Source organism: Mesoplodon densirostris, chromosome 8 (genome assembly GCF_025265405.1).
Source record: "Mesoplodon densirostris isolate mMesDen1 chromosome 8, mMesDen1 primary haplotype, whole genome shotgun sequence".
NCBI lineage: Eukaryota > Metazoa > Chordata > Mammalia > Artiodactyla > Ziphiidae > Mesoplodon > Mesoplodon densirostris.
In genome coordinates, this window is record NC_082668.1 from 103609061 (window position 1) to 103629817 (window position 20757).

The 20757-nt window shown below is 40.2% G+C and overlaps 1 protein-coding gene across 6 annotated transcripts in view; it reads left to right on the plus strand.

Moving 5' to 3' along the window:
• The window catches only part of SAP130 (Sin3A associated protein 130), a 76421-nt gene that overhangs the window by 45207 nt on the left and 10457 nt on the right, over positions 1-20757 (plus strand). For 5 of the 6 annotated variants that reach the window (XM_060106915.1, XM_060106916.1, XM_060106919.1 and 2 more), the window contains 3 exons: positions 5741-6099; positions 10159-10407; positions 10589-10714. In XM_060106915.1, the coding sequence (XP_059962898.1) occupies positions 5741-6099; positions 10159-10407; positions 10589-10714 (734 nt within the window). The remainder of the gene's footprint in view (positions 1-5740; positions 6100-10158; positions 10408-10588; positions 10715-20757) is intronic. The other variant, XM_060106917.1, reaches the window with a different exon arrangement.

Here is a 20757-nt window from a genome sequence, read left to right on the forward strand (position 1 = left end):
ATGATACATGAGTGGACAGAATTCAGTAAAGATCTAGAAGAAACCATCACAGAATGAAGTACAGTTGAAACAGAAAACAGTGTAGGCATAGAGGATAGAAATGAAAAAAGTGAACAAAAATTTTAAAAGAAACAAAACAAAAACCATACAGAACACTCCGTGATACAAGTAAGATCGAACATATACATGTCAACGTCTCTGAAATCAATATATAACTTTAAATTGACTGCGTGTTAATATCCTATCATTAAATAATTTATTTTTAAGTTGTTCACAAAATATTGGTGTATTGTATAGTGTTGGCAACTTAGATTCAATGAAATACTGAAATAGAGTGGTGTTGTGTAGAGATGGTAGTGGGTAGGTTAGAGGAAGGAGACTTCTCAATACATCTTTTGAAACGTGAATGCTAATTCAAAACAAAACATTAAGAAAAGTTGAAATATTAGAAAACAGGTTTAGAAAGTAAATCCAGACGCTAACGAAATAGATATAAAAATTGAATTTTAAAAGAAGTCACATAGTACAATACTACAAGGCTACTATTCATGTTTGCTTAGATTTTCCCTGCCAGTCACTAGTTCATCCTCAAACTCTCCACCAAACCTATAGAAAAGCTCTGAATAAAGGTGGACTTATAGATCTCGGTGTCATTTGTTCTTGTAACATCCCTCCAGTCTGCATTGGTTGCTCTTTAGGCAACCAATATAATGTGGCAACTCTGAACATCAGACTCCCACCCCTCCCCAGGTTTGTTGCTATTCCTTGTAGTTGTATAGTGACTTTTCTGAACTAATTCTTTAAAATCTATATCTTTGGGCTTCCCTGGTGGTGCAGTGGTTGAGGGTCTGCCTGCCGATGCAGGGGACGCGGGTTCGTGCCCCAGTCCGGGAAGATCCCACGTGCCGCGGAGCGGCTGGGCCTGTGGGCCATGGCCACTGGGCCTGCGCGTCTGGAGCCTGTGCTCCGCAACGGGAGAGGCCACAGCAGTGAGAGGCCCGCGTACCGCCAAAAAAAAAAAAAATAATAATAATAATAATAAAATAAAATCTATATCTTTGTCTAACGCAGCCACTGAAATCTACTTGGTTAACTTTGTAGTCAGCTAATGAAAGACCAGATTTTCTTTAATGCCTGGAACAAATAAGTCTCCGTGTGTTTGCCAGAGAGCTCTGTGTGTGTCTTGGGCACCCTCTCAACACTTAGGCTGGCAGTTGACAGCTCTGCCTGAGCCCTCTCTTCCTGCTTGCACAGAGCCTCACAGTCAGCCAGAGGTGAGACTTAGGGCCTTCTCATTTCTTCCCCGGGCGTGTGCTTAGCCCTGGGTTTGCACACAGCGCTACACGTATGTGTTGCTTCCTAGACTGCCAGAAATATGTCAGAGCTGTTCAAATCTCTTATGGATATTTCATTCTCCAGCTTTTCCTTTCACGTTTTTTGGGTAGCTTATTGTTTGCCTCAACTGTTATCATCCTCTCAGTCAGCTGGGAAACTGATCGATTGCCTCTAATATTTTCCAAAAACACACCTTGGGAAAAGGTCATTTGCACTGACAAACTCTAAGTCAAGTCAAATAAGACAGCCTTGCAAATGGGAACGAGCAGACAGGTCATATCATGGTAACTCTTTGGTAAAGAGCGTTTGTCGTGGCTCTGACCCCTCTGGTAGCTGCAAGGCTGCTGGTTTTCACTGTCAGTGTGGGCTGTTGGCTGATACGTCTACTGTGGAGCTGGAAATGGAAACAGTGCAAGTTAAAACGCCACAAAGTTTACTGTTCTTACCAAGATTCAGCCTGTTTTCTTGAATAGCTTTGCCAGATTGTTCAAAGCCTTTGGTTAATTTCTAGAGTTCTGAAAAAGTTGTTTCTGACTTTCTTTTTTTTTTTTTTTGCCAGTTTTTTGTTGCTTTTATGAAAGGGGATTTTCAGAGATCCTAAGTCTTATATATTTTTGCTGATGTCTCTGGTTATTTTATCTCTCTCTTTTTTTTTTTTTTTTTTTTGGCTGCGTTGGGTCTTCGTTGCTGTGCATGGGCTTTCTCTAGTTGCAGCGAGCGAGGGCTACTCTTTGTTGCAGTGTACAGGCTTCTCATTGTGGTGGCTTCTCTTGTTGCGGAGCACGGGCTCTAGGCACGTGGGCTTCAGTAGTTGTGCCTCACGGGCTCTAGAGCGCAGGCTCAATAGTTGTGGCGCACAGGCTTAGTTGCTCTGCAACATGTGGGATCTTCCAGACCAGGGCTCGAACCCGTGTCTCCTGCATTGGCAGGCGGATTCTTCACCACTGTGCCACCAGGGAAGCCCTATTTTATCTTTTAATTGTCTTTAATTCCAGAATAATCCTTACGTCTACACCACCCTTATTTTTTTAAATGCTTATCTTGAAATAATTTAAGACTCACAAAAAGTTGCAAAAGTAGCACAGAAATTTCCCATGTACCCTTTTTCCAGCTTCCCCAAATCGTTACATCTTACATGACTCTAGTACATTTTTTAAATGAAAAGACTGGCATTGGTACAATACTGTTGACTTAACTACAGACCTCATTAGAATATCACCAATTTTTATAATGTACTTTTTTTTCCTTTGGTGTATACTACTTTGAAATTTTATCACATCAATAGATTTGTATAACCACTGTTATAATCAGAATATGGAACTGTTTCATTGCAACAAAGACATTCCCTCATTTACAGTCACACCCTTCCCCCAACCCTAACTCCTTGCCATTCAGCTGTTCTTCATCACTATAATTTTGTCATTTTGAGAGTTTTATGTAAATGGAATCGCATAATTATATATATAATTATATAGCTTATTTTCACTTGGCATAGTACTTTTGAGAGTCATCCAAGTTTTAGCATTGTAGTAGTTCTGTTTTGGTTGAGCACTGTTTTATCATATGGATGTAGCACAATCTGTTTATCTGTTCACTCATTGAGGTACATTGGGGTAGTTTCTAGTTTGGGGCTATTACAAATAAAGCTGCTGTAAACATTCATGTCCAGTGCTCTGGGTAGACACACATTTTCCACCCATTTTCATTTCTGTAGGATAAAAATCCCAAGAGTGCAGTTGCTGAGTTGCATTGTACATGTATATTTTTAGTTTTATAAGAAACCACCAGGGCTTCCCTGGTGGTGCAGTGGTTGAGAATCCGCCTGCCGATGCAGGGGACACGGGTTCGTGCCCCGGTCCGGGAAGATCCCACATGCCACGGAGCAGCTGGGCCCGTGAGACATGGCCGCTGAGCCTGAGCATCCGGAGCCTGTGCTCCGCAACGGGAGAGGCCACAACAGTGAGAGGCCCGCGTACCGCAAAAAAAAAAAAAAAAAAGAAACCACCAAACTGTTTTCCAGGGTAACTGGACCATTTAAAATTCATACCTGCAACATAGGAGATCCTTTTATTATACAACCTTGCTAAACTCATTTATTAGTGTTAGCAGGTTTTTGTTTGTTTGTTTTTTGTTTTTTTTTAATTTTTATTTATTTATTTATTTATTTTTGGCTGTGTTGGGTCTTCGTTGCTGCGTGCAGGCTTTCTCTAGCTGCGACGAGCGGGGGCTGCTCTTCGTTGCGGTGCGGAGGCTTCTCATTGAGATGGCTTCTCTTGTTGTGGAGCCCGGGCTCTAGGCACGCGGGCTTCAGTAGTTGTGGCATGTGGGTTCAGTTGCTGTGGTTTGTAGGTTTTAGAGCACAGGCTCAGTAGTTATGGTGCACGGGCTTGGTTGCTCCGTGGCATGTGGGATCTTCCCGGCTCAGGGCTCGAACCCATGTCCCCTGCACTGGCAGGCGGATTCTCACCCTCTGCACCACCAGGGAAGCCCTAGAAGGTTTTTTGTAGAAATAGTTGCTCCACATTCTTTCCTGCACTTGGTATTATAGGGTATTATATTTTCACCATTCTGATACGTGTGTGGTGGTGTATCATCGAAGCTTTCTTTGCATGTCTAATGGCTAATAGTGTTGAACATTTCTTGTGTGCTTATTAGCCTTCTGAATATTTTCTTTAGCAAATTGTTCATTATTCATGGGTTGTGCCCATTTTTAATGGGATTATTTGTTTTCTTAGTGTTGAGTTTACAGACTTCTTTATATTTTCTAAATATAACTCCTTTTTTAGATATGTGTTTTGTTTTTTTTAACCATCTTAAGTGTATATTTCAGCGGTATTAAGCATGTTCCCAGTGCTGTGCAACCAATCTCCAGATATTTTTCATCTTGCAAAACTGCAGCTGTATACCCGTTTTACAGCAACTCCCCATTGTCTCTCATTTCAACCCCTGGAAACCACCATTCTGCTTTCTTTTTCAGTGAATTTGACTACTCTAGGTAGCGCATATAAATGGAGTCCTACAGTACGGTCACCCCTCGGTACCCTCTCGGAGCATTGGTTCCATGACCTGCGCCCCTGCATATATCAAAATCATGGAAGTTCAAGTCCCTTATATAAAATGGCATAGTATTTTCATGTAACCTACACATCTCCAGATTACTTATAAACCTAATACAATGTAAATGCTGTGTAAATAGTAGCCAGTATGCACCAGGTTCAAGTTTTGCTTTTTGGAACTTTCTGGAATTTTTTTGTCCCTAAATATTTTCCATTCACTGCTCGTTGAATCTGCAGATGTGGAGCCTGTGGGTATAGAGGGCCGACTGTATTTTTGTGATTGGCTTATTTTACTTAGCATAATATTCTCAGATATACGCAGTATGTGCTTTGCAGATATATTTTTCAGCCTCTGCCTTGTCTTTTCAATCTCTTGAAATGGTCTTTAGCAAAGCAAAAGTTTTTAATTTGGATGAAGCCCGATTTATCAGTTTTTTGTGCTTTTGGTATCATGTCTAAGAACTCCAGTCATAAAAGTTTTATAGTTTTACATTTTTACGTTTAGATTTATGATCCTTGTTTAGTTCATTTTTGTATATGGTGTGAGGTTTTGGTCAATATTGAATTTTTTGCCTATATAAGTCCTGTTGCTTGGGGCCTTGAACTTGAGGGGTATTGTCTTGTGTTGCTTTTGATATTCTGAATTTTCAGCAGTAGTAATATAAATCAGTAAAGCTTTACAGCTCTCAAATGAAATATTTTACTTAAAAAAATGTTTGAGAAGAATTTGTAATGACATCGATGACTTCTTAGAAAACTGAAAAAAATAGAATATACATTTTTTAAGACTGTATTTGTAGTTACTTTAGATGTCTGGAGTATTTCTGGTAAAACATACTGGAATGTTGTGGTGACCCTGGGTAGAGGGCTGGGTGTTCGAAGTGGAGGGAAGTTATTCTCAATTTGTATTCTTTTCGATCTCTTCCATGTGCATGAGTTTCCTGTTTTATAAGAAGTAGGTTTACAAATGACATGTGAAGTGTGAGTATAGTTGTTATTAAAAAATAAACCTCCTAAGGCAACATATGCAGTAATGAATTCTTGGAGGGAAAAATACACTAATGTAATGAAAATTGGTTGTCTTTCAGTGATGTGACTTTGATTTCTTTAAAATGTTCTTTGTTTTCTAAATTAATTTTATTGCTGCCTATAAAAACGATGGGGATGGTTCTGAAACTTGAATTCCCTTTAAAAGTTACCCTAAAGTTCAACTTTTAAAATCAAGGAATAGAGTTTTAGTTGTGCTGTGTGTTGTACAAAAAGAATTGGACAGATATTCACCGTCTGAGATGATGCAGGTTAAGGCAATTTTCTGTGTTTGATACATCATCTTTGCTTTTGTGTTTCAGTGCCAAACCCAAGTCAGAGATCCACGTATCGATGGCCACTCCAGTCACTGTGTCTGTGGAGACCATGTCCAATCAAAATAATGATCAGCCCACCGTTGCAGTCCCACCCACCGCTCAGCAGCCTCCACCAGCCATTCCAACTATGATTGCAGCAGCTAGCCCCCCGTCCCAACCAGCGGTTGCCCTTCCAACCATTCCTGGAGCAGTTCCCGTCACTCCACCCATCACCACCATTGCCACTGCCCCTCCACCGCCAGTGGCTGTGGGCAGCAGTCTCTCCTCCGTTTTGGGCCCTCCTGTACCTGAGATAAAAGTTAAAGAAGAAGTGGAACCAGTGGACATCATGAGGCCAGTTTCTGGTAAGTTCATTCACAGTATACTCTTTGCTGGCGGTTGCTTCTTCCCCTTTTCCTAACTCTCCTCAGAGTCCAAACTCTTGTGTGACCCTCAGCCAGGAAGCCTGATGCCTTGATGCCCTTTTGAAATTTGTATTTCATTAGTTATTAATAAATAGAAGAAAACATTACGCTCCTTTTGAAAACTAAAACCATATTGCTACCCTTTTGTAGTTAATTTTCTCACCAAAATCTTGAAAAAGATTATTTCCCCAAGAATATCTTTGAACATAGCTTCTTGTATTCATTAAGAAAATATTGCCATGTAAAAGGGGTTCACAATACAATCATAGCTAAGTGCTGATTAGTTTACAGTGTGTTCCCTGCCAATTTTTGTTGCCTTGTGTATGCAATAAAGTAAGATTTGTGTTGTAGAAAGCAGTCTCTTGATAAATATATTTGTGATTAGTAAAATCTCAAAACTACCATTACCCCCTCCCTCTTCTCAACTCTAAACTTCTAGTTTGTAAAAGGCAGGTCACTTTAAAGGTTTTCTTTTTGTTTGTTTGGTTTTCTGTTATTTTAATAACTTAACGTGGAATCTTACTTTTCCTGACTACAAAAGTAACATTCAGTGTATGAAATTTATAAAATACAGACAAAGCTAAAGTGGAAAACAAGTCAGTTTGTGCCATAGTTACCCAGTATTACCCTCTTTCCGTTTCGGCATGAAGGCCCCCATCTCCCATGCCGTCTGTTCAGTTATGAGGTGTGGTCATGCTGTGTTTACGGTTTTTAAACCTGCTGTGTGTGTATTTGCTTATTTATTTTCATTTTATTATGCCAGGAAATATCCTTCTATGGCACCCATATTTAGCCTCAGCACTTCCATTGAAAGGTACTGTGGATAACCCTGGAGGGGAAAGGAAATGGTCTCACTTTTGCTGTTCATCTGGTCTTTCAGCGTTCTGGATACTTCCTCTTAACCTCTGGGTACTAGGAAGTTGGCAGTAGTCCTTCCTCAAACTGCAGGGCTCTGCACCGGCCTTTGTCCTGTAGGGCTCTTCACCAGGCACTGATGATACAATCTTGTACAAAACAAGCACAACTCCATCCTCTTGGAGCTTACCTTCTAGCAAGGGCGACAGACGGTAAAATGAAGTAGAGACAAAATCTAAGGGAAAGTTAGGGCTGGAGCTGTGATTTTTAAGAATATTTTAAAGGAAAGGCCTTACTGAGGAAATGATCTTTGAGCAGAGACATTAAAGAGGTGAAATGCTGGCCATGAGGCTATCTGGAAAAAGATCATTTCAGACCAAGAGAGAGGTAAATGTAAAAGCCTGGTGTGCTCAGAGAATAGTGGAGGCAACAGTAGATGGAGCTCAGTAAATGAGGGGAGCGGGATAGACAAGGTCAGAGGAACAGGGTCAAGGCTGAGAGCCTGTGGGCCACTGTAAGGCCTGTGGCTTTGCTGAGGGAGGTGGGAGCTATTAGAGGGTTCCGAGCAGAAGAGAGACTTGAGCTCACTTCCATTTTTAGCAGACCACTCTGGCTGCTCTGTGGGAAAAAGACTGGGAACAAGGGTGGAATTAGGGAGATGTGTTTAGAGGCTGCTGCATTAATTGCAGGGACCAGTGAAGGTTTCAGCCAGGGTAGTAGCAGTACCAGTAGTATGAAGGGGTGAGAGTCGAGATATATTATTGAAGTAGAACTGAGAGGATTTCTTTATTAAGATGGAATGTTGTGTGTGAGGAACGGCATCAGGCAACTATAAAGTTTTTGGGCTTAGTGTATGGAAGCATAGAGTTGCTGGCAGCTGAGGTAGGGGAGGGTGCAGGGGGTCTCCATCGTGTAGGGAGAGATTAGGACTTAGTTTTTAATCTTATCCATTACGTTAGACCTCAGTGGATAAGATCATCTGAGGAATGAGCACGATAAAAAACAGAAGCAGTTGTGAAGTGAGCCCTGGGGCACTGCACCATTTTGAGGAGGGAGAGGAGGCTGAAGCTAGCAAAGGAGACCAAGTGGAGGGGCCAGAGTGATAGGGGTAAAGCGTGGAGTACGATGTCCTAGAAAGCCAGGACAAGGATCATGACTGATGAGAGATCACGTAACGTAAGACTGAGCAGGACCATTGGCTTTAGCAGTATGAAGGTCATGCAGATCTTGAGAAGAGCGGTTTCCACGTAATGATATTGGCCACAGCATGACGGGGAGTGGGTTCAAGAGGAAGCTGGGAAATAACTGAGAGACAGTGAGTATAAACAACACTTGAGAAGTTTGTTACAAAGCACTAGAAAAAAGAAGGGCCATATCTGAAGAGAAATGATGCCAAGAGGAAGTTATTTTTAAGACAGGACAAATGAGTTTTGTACGTTAATGGGAGTGATCCAGTAGGGGGAAAAAAGTGATGATACAGGAAAAAGAGATGAATTCCTGGAGCGAAGTCTGAGGAGGTGAGAGTGGGTGGGACCTATTGTGTATGTGAAGGAATCTGTGTCTGCTGAAGTCACAGAGAGAAAGGAAGTGCCTGGTCACAATGCATGTAAGTGGGTATAGCTGGTGGGAATTATGGACATTTCCTTCTGATTATTTCTATATTTTCCAGTAAGATAGAAAGCAGGGTCATAGCTGAGGGTAAGGGTGCTATAGGAGGTGTTGAGGGTGCATGGACTTGGGAGATGCGGGAGGATCGTCCAGCAGCAAGGGCCTGCTCGAGGTCAGCAAGCATGCTAACAGGACACCTGTGCCTGTTGCTGTGTGTTTTTCTCTGGCTACACTCAGCTGCACAGGTGCAAACTAGTTGGAGAGTTGGATTTAACCTGTTGTGCTTTTTGCTCAGTGAGTACAGTGAAGCAAAAGAAAGGACAATAAATGAATAAGGTGAATAAAATTGATGGGAGAATTAAAACCCAGTGAGAGGAGAGAATGGACATTTCAGGGATGAATGACAGCAAATAAGTGGTATGATTAATGGATAATTGTTCCTAATAGGGTCTAGGAATTGTTGGAGGCAAGTTACTAAGAGAAGTGACCTAGAAAGATAGTTGGTCTATCTTTGGGCTGGAAGGTCAGATGCTAGAAATTGAGATGTGATGACAGAGTGAAGGGTATGACTGTTGGGAGTGGGTGGCTGAGGAAGGGTGGAGGGAAAGGATAGGCCAAGGATATATGGTATAGAAGAGTTGAGGTGAAGTTTTCTCATGATTTGCACGTCCACAGATACATGATCCATACAAGCCCAAACAAATGATGTTAACATTGTACTAAGAATGCTGCTTATCTGGGGGCAGTGGACTGTGATAGTTAAATAGTGCAGGCTCCGAAGCCAGGCTGCCTCTGTCAGCTCCCAGCTGTCCCGCTTCCTACTTGTGTGATTTGTGCCACATTTTCTCATCTTTAAATTGGGGCATAATATAATGCCTACTTACTCAGATTACTTTTAAGATTATATGAGTTAATGGGTTATCTCCTAGAAATCAATGCTCAAAGGCTTGAAAAACAGTGGCTTGAACATGTAAGGTTTTATTGTCTCCCTTGAAGCGAATCCTGAGGCAGACAGTCCACGCATGGTATGTGGACTCCATAAAATCATTAGGGATCCAGGCTCCTATCACCCCTAGCATTTGACCCTCATGCTCTTGATTCAAGATAGCTGCTGGAACTCCAGCCATCCCATCTGAGTTCCAGGGTCACAGGAAGAAGACGAGGAGTGGGTCATGCCTTCTTTCTTTTAAGGAAATTTCTTAAAAGTGCTACAGAGCGCTTGTATTTTCATTTCAAAAGGCCACAGTGAACTGTAAGGGAGACTAGTAAATATGGTCTTCCAGCCAAGTGACAGTGTGCCCATTTCAAAGTGAGGGGTGCTTGTGCTAAGGGAGGTGAAGATGTAAGGCATTAGAAAGCAGTTGGCAGCCTCTGCCACAGTTGGAGTGCTTTGTATGGTGCTGGGCACGTCGGAAGACCCCGTAAATGTTAGCTCTCTTTCCTGTCTTCCTCATCTTTCTCATTGATGGAAATCAGGTGACACTTTCCACTGTGTTTGGGCTCTCATGCATGTGTGCACCCTTTTTCCTATGACAGCAGTTCCCCCCCTGGCTACCAACAGTGTGTCTCCGTCTCTTGCATTGCTGGCTAACAACCTGTCCATGCCTACAAGTGACCTACCACCCGGTGCTTCGCCAAGGAAAAAACCTCGGAAGCAGCAGCACGTGATTTCAACAGAAGAAGGGGATATGATGGAGACAAACAGCACTGATGATGAGAAGTCCACTGCCAAGAGTCTTCTGGTGAAGGCAGAGAAGCGCAAGTCTCCTCCCAAGGAGTATATCGGTAATGCTCACTTGAGCTAAATTTTGTCACGAGAAGCTTCCCACTTAAGTCAGGGGTCCATCCCTGCGGCTGCTTCCGTAGCCAGATTTCACTTACGGCTCACCTGCAGGAATTATACCAGGAAGATTGTTGCAAATAGATAGTAAGCTTTTTAATGTCTGCTTTTTCTTCTCTTGAATAGATGAAGAAGGTGTGAGGTATGTCCCAGTGCGTCCAAGACCCCCCATTACTTTGCTCCGTCACTATCGGAACCCCTGGAAAGCTGCATACCACCACTTTCAGCGGTACAGTGACGTCCGGGTCAAAGGTCAGTTTCCCCAGAAAGGTTTGGTGTTAACACTTGCAATGGGTCTTTCACTCAGCTATATTGAAATCACAGTAGAATAGAAAAACAGAATCACAGTTTCCCAGTTTCAAAAAGAACCATAAGTTTTTGTTATAAAATCTCAAGACGTTATTGTTTAACTTAGATAGAATATACAGTTGAGCATAAAATTTGGAAAATTATCCTTTCCCTCAGAAAGCTTATGTGTACTTTACTGGAAACACAGTCTAATGAATAAATGACAACGTGTTGCCATCTCCCCAAGTGGTCACAGATGACCTCTTTAGCCCTCAGAGTAGTTGAGGGAGAGCTACACTAGACTGTTATTGGACATGGTCCACAGTAGTTCCAGGATGCTCAGATATACATGTGTGATAAGCTCCAGGAAGTGTATTTTCCAAAAGACCTTTTGTTCAACATATGTGAAGCTCTTGGAATGGTCCAGTGCAAGCACTCAGTGAATGTTTTTGTGGTTTTGAACTTGAGAATAACATTCTCATAAACCCACTTATAATAAAAATGGCTGATAGTACTTTGCAAATATCTTCAAATATTTCTATGGATAGACTTTGTGTCATTAATCTCAAATATAATCATTGCACAGAGAAGTGTACGTTTTCAGAGAATTGGTCATATTTCCCATTCCCTCAAATAAACTTTACTTGGAAGCTTCCTTGAAGCCTCAAGATGAGTCTGATTTGGATGGTACTGACTAATGCCTATCAGCAGGAGTGAAGGTCCCGACAGTTCACTGTCTGAATGGAAGTACAGAGGTGGCTGCACTGCCCAGCTTTTCTCCCTCACAAGTACACCCTGAGGATTGAAAAGAGGGTGAGATTTCGGAAGAGAAATCAGAGAATGTTGGCCTTTGGTGGAAGCAGGATATGAGCCACCAAACATTTCTTCACACCACAGGAATTCCATATTGTAGCAGGAAAATATTTACAGTTTTCCCTGGTAACATTTTAAGCCATAAAAGATTCTTATTGCTCATTGGAACTCACTCTTCAAAAGCTATCTCAGGAAAGGTTATTTGACAGCTGAAAATACTGATGATTCCTAAATCTTCTGTTAGGATATGTACATATTAATCACCTTGTGCCAAGTCTCTCGACTATTAAACTTTAATTGAACTGTTTTGCCTAAGCTTTAAAGTCATATTCCTACAAAGAAATAAAGATGGAGTACTGAAAACAGGGAATTCACAGGGAGGAAAGAAAAGAGAAATAGGAGAATAAGAAGCACAGAAAACAAATAATAACATGGCAGGCTTAGCCTTACATATCAGTAATTACCTTAAATGTAAATAGTCTGAAAGTACCAATTAAAACACAGATGGGCAGAGAGGATAAAAAAAAAGATCCAACTATATTATGTCTGTAAGAAACTTCAGATACAGTGTGTCAGCAGAGTGACAGTAAAAGGGTGGAAAAATATGTACAATGCAAAAACTAATCCAAAAACAAGCGTAGTTATAGTAATATCAAATAAAAGTAGACTTCAGAGGAAAGAAAATTACTAGAAATGAAAAAAGGCATTCCATACTGATTAAAAATATATAGGCAACAAAGATCAAGAGCTTCAGAATATATGAAGCAAAAACAGCTGAAAGGAGTAGTAGGCAAACGTGCAGTCATAGTTAGACCTTCAACACCCTCTTCTCGGCAGTTGATAGAAGTACTTGACAGAAAATCAGCAAGGATATACAAGAAGTGAACACCACGAACCAACATCTAGTAGACATTATAGGACACTTGAACTGCAGCAGAATACATATTCTCTCAAGTGCACACAGAACATATAAAGACAGACCATATTTAGGATCATAAACCTCAATGAATTAGGGAGAATTGAAATCATATAGAAAAATATAAAGTATCTTCATTGACCATAATGGAATCAAACTAGAAACCAGTGACAGATAAAACCTCCAAGCCATGGATTAAGCAACACACTTCTAAATAATGGGTCAAAGAGGAAGTCTAAAGGGAAGTTTTTAAAAATACTTAAAACTGAATAAAAATAAGAGAACAACATACCAAAATATGTAGAAGGCAACGAAAGCAGTGCCAACAGGAAAATCTATAGCAGTAAATGTTTATATCAAAATAGAGGAGGAAATATCTCACACACAGTTTCTACATCCAAAAATGAGAAAAAGAACAGCATAAAGTCAAAGCAGGTACAAGGAAGAAAATAGTGAAAACAGAAATCAGTGAAATTGAAAACAGAAAATAATACAGTGAAAACGCGAATTCTTTCAAAGAAACATCAATAAATCTCTAGCAAGGCTGCAGAAGGTAGAAGAGAGAGGACATACATCATGACTATGAAGGAGGAAACGGGAGAGACAGTACTGCAGACATCTGCCGACAACCACCGCACACGTCCTGCACATGCAAGCATGGCAACAGACAGTGCTGGACACATGATATTCTCTGTCAGAGGTCAGCTCAGGATGGCAGAGTATAAGGATGTGAGCTCAACCCTTCTTAAAAAAACACCAAAACCACAACGAACTGCTGAACAACCGTCAACAACCAAAAAAAGCACTAGAACCTACCGAAAAAGATAGCCTACAGCCAACGATGAAGAAGCCACAAAGAGGTGGTCGGAGGGGCACAGTCGCTATAAAATCAAATCCCATATCCGCCAGGTGGGCAGTTCACAAACTGGAAAACAGTTATACCACAGATGTTCTCCCATAGGAGGGAAAGTTCTGAGCCCCACATCAGGTTTCCTAGCCTGGCAGTCTGACAACAGAAGGAAGAGCCCCCAGAGAATCTGGCTTTGAAGGCCAGCAGGGTTTGATTGCAGAAATTCCACAGGACTGGGAGAAACAGAAACTCCAGTCTTGGAGGGCGCACACAAGGTTCCATGCACACCAGGACTCAGGGGTGAAAAGCAGTGACCCCATAAGAGACAGGCAGACCTACCTGCTAGTATTGGAGGGTCTGCTGCAGAGGTGGGGGATGGCCGTGGCTCACTACAGGGACAATAACACCAGCAGCAGCAGTTCTGGGGAGTACTCGTTGGCGTGAGCCCCCCCAGAGGCCACCATTAGCCCCACCCAACAGCCTGTAGGCTCCATGCTGTAACACCTCAGGCCAAACGACCAACAGGGCAGAAAACAGCCCCACCTCTCAGCAGACACGCAGCTTAAAGTCTTCCTGAGCATGGCCCTGCCCACCAGAGGAACAAGACCCAGCTCCACCCACCACTGGGCAGGAACCAGTCCCTCACATCAGGAAGCCTGTACAAGCCTAATCTAGCCTCATCCACCAGAGGGCAGACAGCAGAAGCAAGAACTACAATCTTGCAGCCTGTGGAATGGAAACCACAATCACAGAAAATTAGACAAAATGAAACGGCAGAGGTATATGTCCCAGATGAAAGAACAAGGTAAAGATCCCAGAAGAACAACTAAGTGAAGTAGAGATAGGCAACCTACCAGAAAAAGAATTCAAAATAATGATAGCAAAGGTGATCCAAGACCTTGGAAAAAGAATGGAGGCAGAGATCAAGAAGATGCAAGAAATGTTTAACAAACACCCAGAAGAACTAAAGAACAAACAAACAGAGATGAACAACACAATAACTAAAATGAAAATTACACTAGAAGGAATCGATAACACAATAACTGAGGCAGAAAAATGGATAAGTGACCTACAAGACAGAACAGAATAAAGAAAAAAGAATGAAAAGAAATGAAGACAGTCTGAGAGACCTCTGGGACAACATTAAATGCACCAACATTCGCATTATAGGGGTCCCAGAAGTAGGAGAGAGAAAGAACCTGAGAAAATATGTGAAGAGATAATAGCTGAAAACTTCTCTAACATGGGAAAGGAAACAGTCAACCAAGTCCAGGAAGCGCAGAGCATCCCAGGCAGAATAAACCCAAGGAGGAACACACTGAGACACATAGTAATCAAACTGACAAAAATTAAAGACAAAGAAAAAAATATTAAAAGCAACAACAGAAGAGCAACAAATAACATACAAAGGAACTCCCATGAAGTTATCAACTGATTTTTTAGCAGAAACTTTGCAGGCCAGAAGGGAGTGGTGAGGTATATTTACAGTGAGGAAAGGGAAGTACCTACAACCAAGATTAATCTACCCAGCAAGGCTCTCATTCAGATTCGACAGAGAAATCAAAAGCTTTACAGACAAGCAGAAGCTAAGAAAATTCAGCACCACCAGACCAACTTTGCAACAAAGTCTAAAGGAACATCTCTAAGTGAAAAAGAAAAGACCAAAACTACTATAGAAACAAGAAAATTACAATTGGAAAAGCTCACCAGTAAAGGCAAACAAACAGTAAAGGTAGGAAATCATCTTCACACAATATGATATCAAAACCAGCAAAATGGTGAGAAAAGGAGAGAACAAATGCAGGATGTTGGAAATGCATTTGAAATTAAAAGACCAGCAACTTAAAATAATCTTATATATAGTCTGCTATATCAAAACCTCATGGTAACCACAAACTGAAAATCTACAATAGATACACAAAAAAGGAATCCAAACACAACATCAAATCACAAGAGAACAAAGAGGAAGGGAAGAAAAACCACCTGCAATAACAAATCCAAAATAGTTAACAAAATGGCAGTAAGAACACACATATCGATAATTACCTTAAATGTAAACAGATTAAATGCTCTAACCAAAAGACATAGACTGGCTGAATGGATACAAAAACAAGACCTGTATATATGCTGTCTACAAGAGACCCACTTCAGATCTAGAGACACATACAGAATGAAAGTGAAGAGATGGGAAAAGGTATTCCATGCAAATGGAGATCAGGAGAAAGCTGGAGTAGCAATATTCATAACAGACAAAATAGACTTTAAAATAAAGACTATTACAAGAGACAAAGAAGGACACTACATAATGATCAAGGGATCAATCTAAGAAGATATAATAGTTGTAAATAGATATTCACTCAACATAGGAGCACCTCAATATATAAGGCAAATATTAACAGCTATAAAGGGAGAAATCGACAGTAACACAGTAATACTGGAGGACTTGTAACACCCTGCTTTCAAAAATGAACAGATCATCCAGACAGAAAATCAGTAAGGAAACACAGGCCTTAAATGACACGTTAGACCAGATGGACTTAATTGATATTTTTAGAGCATTCCATACAAAAGCAGCAGAATACATATTCTTCTCAAGTGCACATGGAACATTCTCCAGGATAGATTACATCTTGAGTCACAAATCAATCCTCAGTAAATTTAAGAAACTGAAATCATATCAAGCATCTTTTCCAACCACAACGCTATGAGATTAGAAATCAACTACAAGAAAAAACTGCAAAAACCTCAAGCATGTGGAGGCTAAACAATATGCTACTAAACAACCAATGGGTCACTGAAGAAATCAAAGAGGCAAACAGAAAACACCTAGAGACAAATGAAAATGAAAACACAATGATCCAAAACCTATGGGATGCATCAAAAAAAGTTCTAAGAGGGAAGTTTATAGCAATAAAATCTTAGCTCAGGAAACAAGAAAAATCTCAAATAAACAATCTAACCTTATACCTAAAGCAACTAGAGAAAGAAAAACAAAACCCAAAGTTAGAAGAAATCATAAAGATCAGAGCAGAAATAAAGAGAGATGAAGAAAACAGCGAAGATGAATAAAACTAAAAGCTGGTTCTTTGAAAAGATAAACAAAATTGATAAACCTTTAGCCAGACTCATCAAGAAAAAAAAGGAGAGGGCTCAAATCAGTAAGATTAGAAATGAAAAAGGAGAAGTTGCAACTGACACCACAGAAATACAAAGGATCATAAGAGACTACTACATGCAACTATATGCCAATAAAATGGACAACCTGGAAGAAAGGCAAATCCTTAGAAAGGTACAATCTTCCAAGACTGAACCAGGAAAAAATAGAAAATATGAACAGACCAATCACAAGTACTGAAATTGAAACTGTGATTAAAAAACTCCCAGCAACAAAAGTCCAGGACCAGATGGCTTCACAGTTGAATTCTATCAAACATTTAGAGAAGAACTAACACCTGTCCTTCTGAAACTGTTTGAAAAAATTGCAGAGGAAGGAATACTCCCAAACTCATTCTATGAGGCCACCATCACCCTGATACCAAAACTAGACAAAGATACCACAAAAAAAGAAAGTTACAGGCCAATATCACTGATGAACATAGACGCAAAAATTCTCAACAAAATACTAGCAAACCGAATCCAGTAACACATTAAAAGGGTCATAACACCATGATCAAGTGGGATTTATCCCAGGGTGCAAGGATTTTTCAATATCTGCAAATCAATCCATGTGATACACCATATTAACAAATAATTGAAGAATAAAACCTATATGATCATCTCAATAGGTGCAGAAAAAGCTTTTGACAAAATCCAACACCCATTTATGATAAAAACTCTCCAGAAAGTGGGCATAGAGGAAACATAACTCAATATACTAAAGACCATGTATGACAAACCTACAGCTAACATCATACTCAACGGTGAAAAGCTGAAAGCATTTCCTGGAGGGTCAGGAGCAAGACAAGGATGACCACTCTTGCTCCTTTTATTCAACATAGATTTGGAAGTCCTAACCACAGGAATCAGAGAAGGGAAAAAAAAAGGCATCCAAATTGGAAAAGAAGAAGTAAAACTCACTTTTTGCAGATGACATGTTATTATACATAGAAAATCCTAAAGATGCTACCAGAAAACTACTAGAGCTCATCAGTGAATTGAGTAAAGTTACAGCATACAAAATTAATACACAGAAATCTGTTGCATTTCTATACACTAACAACAAAAGATCAGAAAGAGAAATTAAAGAAACAAACCCATTTACCACCACACCATAAAGAATAAAATACCTAGGAATAAACCTACCTAAGGAGGCAAAAGACCTGTACTCCAAAAACTTAAGATGCTGATGAAAGAAATCAAAGATGACCCAACCACATGGAAAGATATACTGTGTTCTTAGATTGGAAGAATCAATATTCTCAAAATGACTCTACCACCCAAGGCAATCTACAGTCTTAAAATTTGTATGGAGACACGAAAGACCCCGAATTAGCCAAAGCAGTCTTGAGAAAGAAAAATGGAGCTGGAGGGATCAGGCTCCCTGACTTCAGACTATACTACAAAGCTATAGTCATTACAACAGTATGGTACTGGCACAAAAACAGAAATACACATCAATGGAACAGGATAAGAAGCCCAGAAATAAACCCATGCACCTGTGGTCAATTAATCTATGACAAAGGAGGCAGTGGAGGAGAGACAGTCTCTTCAATAAATGGTGCTGGAAAACCGGACAACGACATGTCAGAAAATGAAATTAGAATATTCTTTACCACCATTCACAAAAATAAACTCAAAATGGATTAAAGACCTAAATGTAAGATCAGACATTATAAAACTCTTAGAGGAAAACATAGGCAGAACACTCTGACATAAATTGCAGCAGTATCTTTTTTGATCCGTCTCCCAGAGTAATGGAAATAAAAACAAAAATAAATAAATGGGACCTGATTAAACTCAGAAGCTTTGTACAGCAAAGGAAACCATAAACAAAACAAGAAGACAACCCACAGAATGGGAGAAAATATTTGCAAGTGATGCAGCTCACAAGGGATTAGTCTCCAAAATTTACCAACAATTCATGCAGCTCAGTATCATCAAAACAAACAACCCAATCAAAAAATGAGCAGAAGACCTAAATAGGCATTTCAGCACAGAAGACATACAGATGGCCAAGAGGCACATGAAAATATGTTCAACCTCACTAATTATTAGAGAAATGCAAATCAAAACTACAATGAGATACCACCTCACACCAGTCAGAATGTCCATTGTCAAAAAATCTACAAACAATAAATGCTGGAAAGGGTGTGGAGAAAAGGGAATTCCTCCTACACTATTAGTGGGAATTAGTACAGCCACTGTGGAGAACAGCATGGAGGTTCCTTAAAAAACTGAAAATAGAGGTACCATATGATCCAGCAGTCCCACTCCTGGGCATATATTGGAGAAAAACATGGTTCGAAAGGATACATGCACCCTGATGTTCATTGTAGCAGTATTTACAATAACCAAGACATGGAAGCAACCATAGTGCTCATCAACAGAGGAATGGATTAAGAAGGTGTGGTACATATATACAATAGAATAATACCCAGCCATTACAAAGAATGAAATAATGCTATTTGCAGCAACATGGATGGAGATTATCATACTAAGTGAAGTACATCATACAGAAAAAAACAAATATATGATATTGCTTATATGTGGGGGAAAAAACATACAAATGAACTTCTTTACAAAACAGAAACAGACTCACAGACTTAGAGAACAAACTTATTGTTACCAGGAGGGAAGAGTCGGGGGGAGGGATAGATTGGGAGTTTGGAATTGACATGTACACACTGCTGTATTTAAAATAGATAACCAACAAGTACCTACTGTATAGCACAGGCAAGTCTGCTTAGTATTCTGTAGCAACCTAAATGGGAAAAGAATTTGAAAAAGAATAGATACATGTATATGTATAACTGAATCACTTTCCTGTACTCCCGAAACAACATTGTTAGTCAACTGTACTCCAATATGAAATAAAAAATTTTTAAAAAGAAGGAAACAGGATATTACTTAGACTGTGCAGCCATTAAAAGCATAAGGAAATACTACAAACAACTTTATGCTCATAAAGTCAGCTGCTTGGATGAATTAGACCAATTCCTTAAAAGCCACATATTACCAAAACTCAGTGAGAAACAGGCAATCTGAATAGTCTTATAACCATTAAATAAGTTGAATCCATAATTTAAAAGCTTCCAAACGGGAATCTATAGGCTCAGATACTTTTACTGGGAAATTCTACCAAACGTTTTTGTTTTTTTATTTTTGCCGTACGCGGGCTTCTCACTGTTGTGGCCTCTTCCGTTACGGAGCACAGGCTCTGGACGCACAGGCTCATCGGCCATGGCTCACGGGCCTAGCCGCTCCGTGGCATGTGAGATCTTCCTGGACCGGGGCATGAACCTGTGTCCCCTGCATCGGCAGGCGGACTCTCAACCACTGCGCCACCAGGGAAGCCCTACCAAAGGTTTAAAGAAGAATCAACACCAATTTCCCACAATCTCTTTTAAATACAGGGGGGAACACTTCATTTTATGAAGCCAATATTTTCCTGATACAGAAACAAGACAGGGAGAGTACAAATATAGAAAACTACATATCAATATTCCTTAATGAATATAGATGTAAAAATTCTTAACAAAATGTTAGCAAATTGAATCCAGCAATTTCTAAGTAGAATTTTACACCTTGATCAAGTAGGATTTGTTACAGCTATGCAAGGTTAGTTCTGCATTTGAAGATCAGTGTAATTCACTGTTTTTAACAGGCTATATTAATTTCCTAGGGCTGCCATAGCAAAGTACTACAAGGTGGATGGCCTAAAATAACAAATATATTCTCTTATAGTTCTGGAGGCCAGAAGTCCAAAATCAAGGTATCAGCCAGATCATGCCCTCTCTGAAGGCTGTAGAAGAGAATCCTTCCTTGCCTCTTTTTAGCTTCTGGTGGTTGCCAGCAACCCTAGTTATTCTTCGGCCTGCTACTGCATTACTCCAATTTCTGCCCCCATCTCCAACAGAGCATTCCTCCCTGTGTTTCTTGACTCTTTGGATTTAGGGCCCACCCTAGTTCAGTATGACTTCTTAACTTGATTACATCTGCAAAGACCCTTTTCCAAATAAGAGCACGTTCACAAGTACCATGGGTTAGAACTTAAACATCTTTTGGGGGGACATAATTCAACCCACAACAGAAGCTAAAGAAAAATCACAGGATCATATCGATTGATGCAGAAAATTTGTTTGACAAAATTCAAAACGTTTACATGATAAAAACTCAAAAACAGAAGGAGGAAGACTTCCCCAACTTGATAAAAGTCTACAAAAAAACTAGAGCTAACATTATACTTAATGGTAAAGACTGAATGCTTTC